Source organism: Amblyomma mixtum, chromosome 10 (assembly GCF_055824585.1).
Source record: "Amblyomma mixtum isolate Tamu chromosome 10, ASM5582458v1, whole genome shotgun sequence".
Lineage (NCBI taxonomy): Eukaryota > Metazoa > Arthropoda > Arachnida > Ixodida > Ixodidae > Amblyomma > Amblyomma mixtum.
In genome coordinates, this window is record NC_143021.1 from 28,573,400 (window position 1) to 28,584,449 (window position 11,050).

At 45.9% G+C, this 11,050-nt stretch overlaps 1 protein-coding gene across 1 annotated transcript in view; it reads right to left on the minus strand.

Annotated features, from left to right (window-relative positions):
- The window catches only part of LOC149325464 (thiol S-methyltransferase TMT1B-like), a 35,872-nt gene extending 28,588 nt beyond the window's left edge, over nucleotides 1-7,284 (minus strand). The window contains exon 1 of the mRNA XM_089564295.1: nucleotides 6,910-7,284. Within this exon, the coding sequence (XP_089420421.1) occupies nucleotides 6,910-7,284 (375 nt within the window). The remainder of the gene's footprint in view (nucleotides 1-6,909) is intronic.
- Between the last annotated feature and the right edge of the window lie 3,766 nt (nucleotides 7,285-11,050).

Here is an 11,050-nt window from a genome sequence, read left to right on the forward strand (position 1 = left end):
GGCGGAAGCCTTTAATGCCTCATCGTTGTAAGCACGAGTTGTCGACAGAAATGTCACGCTTTTCAGTTGGTCGAAACGGTCGTCACGTCACAGTGCGCGAATTTCAATCGGGGCCAATTGTACTTTGGCTACTAACCAAGCAACCAATTAAAGGGGTTGTATAGTGATGCTCCAAGTAAGTTTGAGTTTAGTTGACTGCTTACTTAACCAATTAGTATAATTAACCTTTCTAGTCCGACTAGATAAATAAATAAAACCAAATAAGAAATTTGCCGAGCTTGGGAATCGAACCCCGGTCTCCGGAGTGGGAGTCGAACACGCTACCACTCCGCCATGCCAGTACGATGGTTTGGAATGAACAAAGGTGCGTCTAGTGAACACGGTGTCTTCGTTCACTCCCATCTTCCTCCCTTGCCGTTAAGGTGAGGTTTAGGTGTCCACTGAGATATGAGAGACAGATACATTTCCTTTCCTCAGAAACCAATTTACCGACGAGCAAGGCGTAATTGTCCGCGTTTCAGATTGGTCCAAATTGTCGTGACGTCACCGCGCGCGAATTTTGACGGGTGTCCACCGAAATATGTGAGACAGTTACTGCGCAACTTCCTTTCCTCAAATACAATTTTCGACTAGTGGTGGTGGTGGTGAAAAACTTTAATCAAAGAGAGCTTGAGGGTTAAAAAAAAATAAAAATAAATAACCCTGCTGCATGGTCGGTATCCTTAGTCCGGGACACCGCATGACGAGGCCCCGTCTCGCGCCCGCTTGACCAGAGCCCTTTGGGACTCCAGTGTGGAGCAGTTGAGGAGGGCAGTCTCCCATGCCTCTCGGGTGGGGGTGGGGGAGGGGGGAAGGTCAGGATTCTGAGTACATGCCCACACCATGTGTAAGATATCGCAGATCTCTCCACAGTGCGGGCAGCGCCCATCTGTGTTCGGATCGAAGTGTTTTGCTATTGCAGGACAGAGAAGGGTTCCTGTCTGCAGGCGCCGCAGAGTTCGCTCCTCCGCCTTACTCAGCCGACTAGTGTCTACTGAGATATGTGAGACAGTTAATGCGTAATTTCCTTTCCTCAAATACAATTTTCATTTTCTTCATTACGGCCCCTCTTTCTTCTTTCACTCACACTTCCTCCCTTCCTGTACGGTGCGGCTCAGGTGTCCATTGAGATGACAGAGAATTACAGCCCCATTTCCTTTCCTCAAAAAGCGTTGTGTTCAAAGGGCAACGCATCGCGCCGAACGGGTGGTGGCGTTCCTTGGACTCCGTGGCAGCGCTACAACACGCTGTCGCATTCCACTCCTAAAGGCGAAGCTTAAGCGTTATTAATTGACAGTTAATTAATGCACCAACAAAATGTGCAGTGAATAATCACGTAGCAGAATGCAGCACTCAGGCTTTCGCCTTTCAGCACTTTCGCCGCTAAAGTTCCTCGAATTTTTGTAGTTGTCACAGATCATCACGCGTTGCGCTGGCTTGACAGTCTGAAAGACGCTTCCGGCCACCTCGCGCGATGGAGCATAGGCTTCAAGAATTTAACGTCAGCGTAGTTTACAAGTCTGGGCGCAAGAACTCCGACACGGAATTCTTTACTCATTATATATTCTTTTGAACGTCATCTTTACCTTAGGGAAATATGCTAATACAGAAACCTTCCAGAAATGTGTATATAATCTATGCCTATGTAGTGTATCATATACTGCAGAAGAATGAAAGCCTGGGCGAGTTGGTACTCAGTTGCCTCAATCCACAGTTGCCTTGACGGGTCAGAGATAAGTACCGCCGTCAAGCCCCCCTGAATCCTCCTCGCGCGGTAGAAGCCCAACTTGTGGTCAAGACCCTTTTCCCAAGCATTTCACCGTAGACGAGCCAAGCACCAGGCCGGGGGAAACCTTGTACCCATTAGAAAAACAGATGGATACCCGGCGGCATTGGAGATCGAACCCAGCACCACCCGAATGCGAGGCGGATGCTCTTCCCCAGGGCCATCGCTGGTATCACATAAATAAATATATGATATACATTATATGATATATTGATATATATGATATGTATCATATATATCACACATATTTATTTATGCAATTATTCTCGTTATGTACGCTTATATTGCAATCCCTTCTTTATATTCTTATTAGCCATTATGTATTCATTTCATGTATTCTTGCCGCCTAAAGCCTGTATAAATCACAATATATACGACGAGGTGCTGACCCGTTCCAGGGGAAGAATTCCTGTATTTCTACAAAGTAAAATTCTTTGTTAGAGCAATCCCGCTTCATTTAGCATCTTACTGGCTTAATCCCGTTATATCCAGCTGCAAAGGCCGGGGTGTTTTATTTTAGCACGCTAGCGTGTGCAGTGGCCATTTCCCGCATTTAGTCGTTGTGTGTTGGTTTGAGCAGGTTTTGTGGCATGCTGCTCATCTACCCACAGGGTGGTGGGCATGTATACATTATACTCAGATACCTGCCCACCGTGTCAGGCTGCAGCCCATTTAATCATGAGAAGTAGCTCGGGAAGAGCAACCTGGGTTGCGGCTCAACGCAAGCAACCCTAGTCCCACGGATGGCAACACAGGCCATTGCAGGGCAGTGGCGCATCGCTTGACCGCTGCGCCACTGCGCCAGGAGTGGTAGGAAGTCTCCCTAGTATCTACAAATGGAGAGAATGACCACTAGCTCATATATAGACATTAACCTATTATTGCTATCCGATTGGTGAACTTCAGTCACCAACTAGCACGCCAGAAAACGCTTCTATCGATATTCGAACTACAGTAATCAATGAACATTGGATTTAAACACTGGACCTGCAAGGAAAACCGAAGTGCTCGCGCACTTGATTCGCATTTGGCATGACTACTCAAATCGGCAATCATTTTTTTAAATCGTCTTAGAGTCCCACCTCACCCTTTTTATTTGCCTGTCACCCTTTGCGTGCTCGGAAATATTAATCATTTTTTTACTGCCCAGACTAATATGTGTCTGTAAGGTAGGACAATGATATTTATATTTCTGTTTGTCTGTCCGCACTAATTTATGTATTTATTTATTTATTTGTTTCTTTATTTATTTATGACGACACCTTCCTTGCACCTATCAGGAGTAGTATATTCCCACAGCAGCAACGTTCGGACCCCCATGTCAATTGACCCTGGACGTCGTCCTTGCCAAAACCAATCAGATGATTTATTGACTAATCACTCCATGTTTTGCTGCCGCGTTACTTGATAAGCGAGGCGACAGTGGCGCGTGAGTTGCCCTCTTTACGTAACCGCGAATAGCAGAATACAGGTCCTGTGACGCCCTGCATCAGCGCGGCCAGTAGCATCGATAATCTCCACACCTCACCCTACACACCTACCCATGTGGGCACACCGCAATTCTCCGTTCTTTCCTCTCTTGTGTTCAACATCACACTTAAACCCTTAGCTACAGAATTACAGAAAATCCCCCATCTTGGTCATATTTTATACGCCGATGACATCACACTCCGGACAACATACGGATGAGACGGTCAAATCGAGGACACGCTATAAGCGGCAGCAGACACCATTACTAAACTCCACTCAAGAATCGAACTAGCGTGCTCGTGAGAAAATTCAGAATTACTTGTCATACCTTCTAAGCAATGGAAATACCAAACCTCCATAGAAACCCGAATTCAGCGCAGACAGGTACCCCAGGTCTATACCATCCGCATTCAAGAATTTTACCTATAACACGATGGAAAAAAACGGAGAGACAATTATGCTACTGAAAAGGCCGTCGCAGCCACCAAGCAACTCATAAAAAGAGTGACTGAACGCGCACTTGGGCAGACGGAGGCGGTCACCCATCGCATACTGCACGCCTATACTCTAAACCGGATTCTTTTTGCTACGCCATACCTCAGGCTAACAACCCGTGAGGTCCAGAAAATAGACTGTGTATTTCGGGAAGCAACAAATGCAGCACTTAAATTATCAAAACAGACTAGAATAGCCAAAGTGCTCGAACTGGAATTACATAACACCCTGCAAAAACTTCGCAAGGCCCACTTACAAGCAGAGTTTAATGACTAGCCGCTACAGCTGCCGGACTAGACATACTCAGACAGCTAGGCATCACTATCCCGGCCAACGATTCATCACTAAGAACACTTCCAACCGATATTCACACTTCAATACATGCCAAACCATTACCTAGGAACATGCACCCGCACCGTGACCAAGGTCGCAGAAAGGCGCGCGCGGCAGCGCTGCACAATTAGTACGGGCATGAACCCGTACATTATCAGTGACTCAAAGACCGTCACTCGAAATTTTACCAGGGTCAGGGTTCAGCCCCCTGCAAATGCCTGCTGCACATTTCCTACCCCTCTCCCCCCACCCTCTCCCGACGCGCAGAGCTCATCTGGGTGCCTGTTCACTCGGGACATCCCGGCAACGAGGCCGCTGACTCCTTCGCCCGAGGGTGTAGGAACCGGGCGCAGGCGGACCTCGTGTGTGATTTCTCGAAGGAGCGTATGCACTCGTTTGCTGAACCCACCGCAAACTCGCACGCTGAGCGCCCAATATAGCCGCCACCCATCCACCCCTAACTACCAGATAACACTCAATCTGGCGTCGCCTGAAGACGCGAAGACTGCCTACTGCAGGCAATCTTTCTCAATTTATGCCGGTACCTCCCCATATGCATCCTGTTCACACAGCCCAAGACCACCCTTACCCACATCTTCCTATCATGCCGGGCGTCCCCTACCTCGCCGGGCTGGTTCCTCTCCGAACCAGGGAGGACTGGGAAACCTCATTGCGGGCAGCGGACCTGGCCAGGCAGAAGAGCGCCATCAGCCGGGCCGCATACGCCATGGACCAACACCACATGAACGTCTAGACCATGAGTGGGGTTCTACGGAGTCCCAGGAGGCCTGCGGGCCTCGAATTCTCTTGCTAAATAGAGTGCCCCCCCCCCCCTTCCCTCAGTAACCAGCTCTGATTAGTGGTTTCAGTAACCAGCTCTGATTTGGCCTGGTGGGAGTCCGGCCGCGGCGAATATCCCAGCGTTCTGTGCAGCGCATTCTGGCATCGTTGCCTCTTTAGCACGTCCCAGCTTTGCTCGCGCGTGTCACCATGCATAAAAAAAAGACATGTAAAGTCGGCGCGATGGGAGGGCACCGGGGTATATTGCCTTGAGACCGGCGTGGGTGTTTCGGCGGACGCGGCCTTTGCATGCGCGTCTCTTGTTTCAAGGTTTCCTCTGTCTGCACGTGGCGGTGATTGTTGCTCAGCTCGAGCCGGAGAGCAGGGACGTGAGACTCTTTTTGTGTTCTTCCTTTAGTCACCGCAACAAGAAAAACGGCGCGCTGTTGCTCGTGCCGAGAAGCAAAGAAAGTAAAAGTGGCTAATGAGGAAAGCGCTCCAAGACTCGTGTGCGGCAACCAGTATGTATGAGCCGTCCTGGAATACGTTAAGCCTTTCTGGCAGTGCATTTCATTTTCGATTTACTATCGACCAAGCAAAAGTTTTTTGATTTTGGTCTCTCTATCATGAAGTATCTCAAAATATGTATTTTGTTTTACATTTGACCATATACTGGGAAAACAGTGGCCGGTAGGATATTTATGTTGCCAAGCTCTATATTCAAAAAAGTTTATAGTGTAATGTATATATCTATGAAGTATTCATTTTTCTTGAAAAATATTGTTATTAATGGCGATAAAGTTATTTAGTCCATAAAAAACGCACAAGCTTGAAGTTAGACACGAACACCAATCCTAGTTAGTTTAGAAGGTAACCAATCGATGAAAAAATTTATACAAACTCGAACGGCCTATGTCTAGAACCTTCTGAGAAAATCGGTCGTGAATATGCCTGTAAAGAAGCAACTTTATGCCCTACCACTGGCATTAGGCCGCCATATGCAACCGGGAGGTGGCGAAGTTTTCTCCTCAAGAGCTCCAGACGTTCTTTTGAGTGGGCTGATGGCCGCATTGGTCGGCATTAATGAGAACTGCAGAACCGTATGAGTGATTGTTTTTTACGCTATGAAAGAGTCCAGCTATACTGTATCTCTGAATAGGATGTTGTGAAACCATTTTCTTTAGTCGAAGGGCAGTGTGCTTTAAATGGCGAAATTGCTTGTTTATGAAAACAGCAAAATATTCACTGATCCACTTTTAATCGCCCCCCCCCCCCCCCCCGGTTCACCAAAGGTTCGCCAAATTATTTTATGAATAGTTCTGTATTCGCTCAAAATAGTGCAACTACCGCCTGAAATAAAACTTCGAGCAGGAGCGTTGCCTGGAAGCGTAAAAGATTTCCCAGCCCTGCACAAGTGTGCTCTGTACAACTGCGGTGTTCCGATGATTATTAGCAGGGAGCCACAATTGCGATACGAGGGACTTATTACATCCAAGTGCTGGTTGAGTTAGGTTAAGCGATGGAAATAAGACAGAGCGAAATTGAGCAAGCACATTTTGTGCCTATTATGGAGCCTCAGACCACAAAAGCATTTTACGTTGGGGTGGGTGGTTGAAGCTTGCAACATAATACCTATTGATCGGACTTTGACGCCAGTCACACATTTTCTATTCAGGTTTCATAGAACATTTTCAAAAGTTACTCGTTTTTCCTATTCATCCATCTGTGTAGGAGTCTGACTCCCGTTGTGAGAAGACCGACAATGTTTTCTCATTTTTCTTGGTCACAGCGGCCTACAGAAATCAAATTGTGAATCATCTCTGCAGCACATTAATGCCTGCTTCGCCTGTTTCTAAACGGCAAAATGGTTATTCGCGCCTGCTATATTCGCTTCTATGCGCTATCTAGAACCGTTGACCACCACTATAACGAGCAGGGAGTCCCCTAGACAGTCTATTATGACAGGCACAGACCGCAGGCAATGGCAGCTTGATAATATAACTTACATTTTTGCACTTCGCCACCTCCTGCATGTGCAAGGTGTCGAACTCCTTGTTCGGGTCAACGTTCGAATATTTGATCTTCCTCCGGATATAAGGCAAGTTGGCCCCGTACCCAGCGCCGATCTCCAGCACCCTAAGCTGTCCTTCCTTGTGAAGGCAGTCGTCGCACGATTTCATGTCGTCCATGTACGAGATCACCTGTTTGCGAACCGGGACCAAGTCGTCAGCCATAACGTGCATGATGAGGGAGTAGAGACGGACAAAAAAGGCTTCTCGCAGCCATTGACTATGAGCGAGCGGCACCCACAACACAATGCCGAGAATAACCGCAGCGGTAATACTTGCGTAGCCAAGCCAGCGGCGTGCAATGAGATGCATGTCTGATGGCGAAAGCAATTGTGGCCTTGCGCTGTTTCATACGAGGCTGGTTAGCAGCCAGTTCTGACTGGCAGATGCGCTGGACAGCTGTGTGGCAAGCCGATTCTCGTCGTTCGGAAGAACGAAAGAGTTTATCAATATTTATTTTTCCTCCTGCGTTTTCTGTCGATGCCGCCGGCCGGAATGAGATCCTTCTGTTGCAGTTCAGTTTCCTGCTTGTAGACGGTACGACGCCGCAACCCTGTGTGATTAAATTTTTTCGAGATGACTTTCTCTTGAAGGAGCTGTAAGCATATGAATTCATGAAATGGGTTATAACTTCCGCTTTATGACACAAATCTGCCAGTTGAAGCAGCATCTACGAGCTCTGCCCCATTTTCATGAAGAAAGGGCGTAGAGTTGTCTGTCGCTATACTATGTTGCATATAAAAGGTGCAACACTGTGAAAGGTATGGAAGTAGTCCACACAGGAATTTAATGAAAGGTATGGAAGTTGTCCTCACCGGAAATTAAAGGAAGGGGTGTCACTCCGCGCGTGTTCTGTGGTCGCCTTCTGTAAGGCTCGAGAAAGCGACCGCGTGTGTTCAGCATTAAGACTCCATTTAATTTAGCTCATAACACACGTGTGTCGTGTAGTATGCCTGCAGGCAAAGCATTTACTATGTTTCACTCACCACAAAGAACGCACTACGTTTTGGGCGCGTATGCAGGCAGCGCGAACAAGAGCGGTAGCTTTGGCACCGTTGCACGTGATGTATGAAACCGAGTATAGTTAAACCCATCTCTCGCCTTGGCCACGCTTTAAAGGATCTCCCTTTCATGCTTTTTCACAGCCCGAAATTGCTTAACGAACAGCCTGTATAAAGTTCAGTGAACAACCACTCAGCTTGACTGGCAATTTGAAGAAATTGAAGTGCAAGAAGAATTCATGAGCTTAAAAACACGGCTTCTGAGAGTAAATTTAAGGTACCATGTAGACTTATTTGGCGTAAATGGTGTTGCGTTATTACTATACTATGAATTATGAGGCAATGTCAACATACATTCCTCTTCATTCAAGTTCATTCCTAAAAATGCACAAAATAACCTTGAACAAGTTTTTGTCTCAAACAGAGATGTTTTCTGGTGCTGCCACTGGAAATTGGAGCTACCAACACAGTGAAAACGGGGCACGTGTTAGTTAGGTGTTACAACACATACGAGCGTCACGAAGCCAGTAATAATATTTCGGTAGTGCGATGACTTGAGCGGGATCTCATTCCTGAATCTCAGGTGCGACAGATAGTTGCCGAGCGAAGCTGGTAATATTCTGTCGTTCGGGGCACTTTAGTGCAGCGCAGCATCGCATGACACTAGAGTCGCTGCACAGCTGTACTGTATTTGTCCAACTAGTCTATCCTTCTTAGACATCGCGGATTATTGAAACACACTGTTATGAACACATTGAAAGGAATGGGCTAACACTCCGCTGCGTTGGAAAATATTTTTAAACCTTGTTTAGTGCAAAAATCTGCGAGTTTTTTAGTTTCGTGGGTCGATTAATATGCGAAAAAACTGCGCTCAGAAATCTCCCCTGTGAAAAAATGTGCTGCTCTAGAATTTGTCGATATGGTGCTCTGGCAATTGGACGGTGTGGCATTGATCTTCACGCAATGAAATCACTGTGAACAAACCCTGCCAAGCGTAGAAGAAACGTCAGCCTATGAAGATAATTGTTCTTAATGCAAGAAGTTTCGTTCTGAGTATAACTGGTCACACGTTACGGCGCCTTAATTGTACTTCATATGAAATGAATTTATAACGGCGCTTACTGTGTGGTTCTCATTAGAGCCCGGAATGAGGAAATGACCCAGAAGGGCGTAGCGAGCTTGAAAATACCAGTGAGGCCACATGGAACCCAGCTGATAATTTTAGCTGTTTTCTGTTGAAATATATTCAATCGCTGGCCCTCTACTTTGTTTCTTTGTCATAGTGCCACATCTTGAAAACTAACTCCACTTATTTCGCTTTGTTTGTTCCGAACGTCAAAAACATTTCCAGCACGGATGGAGGCTTTGATGTACGCACGGTAGCAGTACTCCTTCATTCCAGGTGTTCATTGGAAAAGTGCTACTTTTACATTTTTGAAACACCCATGATATTTTCTGCATTATGAAGCCGGGATCTTGCTGTCTAAGATTGGGTTTTTGAATTGTATTTTCAGTCTTTTTTAGTATGTATTTGTGTTTGTATATTTTTGCTTTCGTTTGCTTGATGGAATTTAACGTCCCAAAGCGACTGAAGCTATGAGGGACGCCGTAGTGAACGGCTCCAGAAATTTCGACCACCTGGGGTTCCTTAACGTGCACTGACATCGCGCAAAACACGGACATCTAGAATTTCGCCTGCATCGAAATTCGACCGCCGCGGCCGTGATCGAACCCGCGTGTTTCGGGACAGTAGCAGAGTGCCATAACCACTAAGCCACCGCAGCGGAGTTTGCATATTATGCATTTAGGTAACATTTACTGTTAGTGGAGAATTTTTAAGGAGTTGTTTACATTGGAATTCTATGGTTTGGAAGTTCTATGGGCAGCATTGTAAATAAATAAATTAATATATTTTCTTAAAATCAAGAGAGTTAGCCCTTGATTTCGTTGCTTTACAGTGCATTGTGGCGAAATAGAGATTTTTTTGCGATATCTTGTGCGGCTATCACCACCAAATATTTTGGGCTCTCTTCGTACGCTCAATTCATTCCGGCGCAGGCAAAGAATTCAAGTTTATAAACAATGAACAGAATTATCCGGACGGGAGCCAAAGAAGGTGGGATTTTTTTCGCTACAAACCCTGAAGCTACATTTAATTAATTCACAGAGTTAGCCTTGGTCAATTGCTATTACAAGAGTTCATGTTCTACAGAAAAAAAACAATAAAATATAGAGCCAACCTTGAAACCAACAATGAATTGCGTAAAGCGTTCGCCACATATACAGAAAAAAATGATGGGACAGAAAGAGAGTGCAAAATAAAACAGTGTTCGCCTCATTTAAATGAGACCTTACTGACTGACATGTGACAACCGACTTTGTAATCAAGTTTCATCCCATAAACGTTTTCTAGAGGAATAAATTTGTCGGCGTTAGGACGTACAAGCTGTGAATGTGGCGTGATGCTTCTGTTGTTTTGTTTCCGAAGTAATTTCATTTAATGAATTGGAACTCATTGCTGCCAGACTGGAAGATACAAGCATCTTGGTGAATCAGTATGCCTGTAACTATGACATATAAGCATTGCTTCGAGACGCGGATTGCTTTCCAGGTTAAAAAGAGTGCAAGCAGCGTGTAGGTCCCACATTATTTTTTTTTTTGTGCAAGTAGCTTTTAGTGTTCGTGACACCAAGCCGCAATCGATGGAGCAGAATTCCTCGGCGTCGCAAAACATTTGATGGCAGGTGATGTCGAGAACCAGCATCAAGGCCAGAGATGCGGTTCTGCTGGTGGTTCATTGCAGGACAACGTGCATTGACGGTGCCAGTAAGGATCAGAGGGGTGCGTTTTGGACACCTAATACCAAAAATAGAAAAATATGCCCATGAGGAATCTGCTGATTTACTCATTTTTGCTGCGCGATCAATATACAAAAAAATGCGCTCATAAACTTCCCTGCGAGAAAAATGCGCTTCTCTAGAATTTCTCGGTCTGGTGCTCTTGAAATTGGACGGGGTGGCATCTATCTTCACTCAATGAAATCCCTGTGAACAGAACCCTGCCAAGTGTAAAAGAAA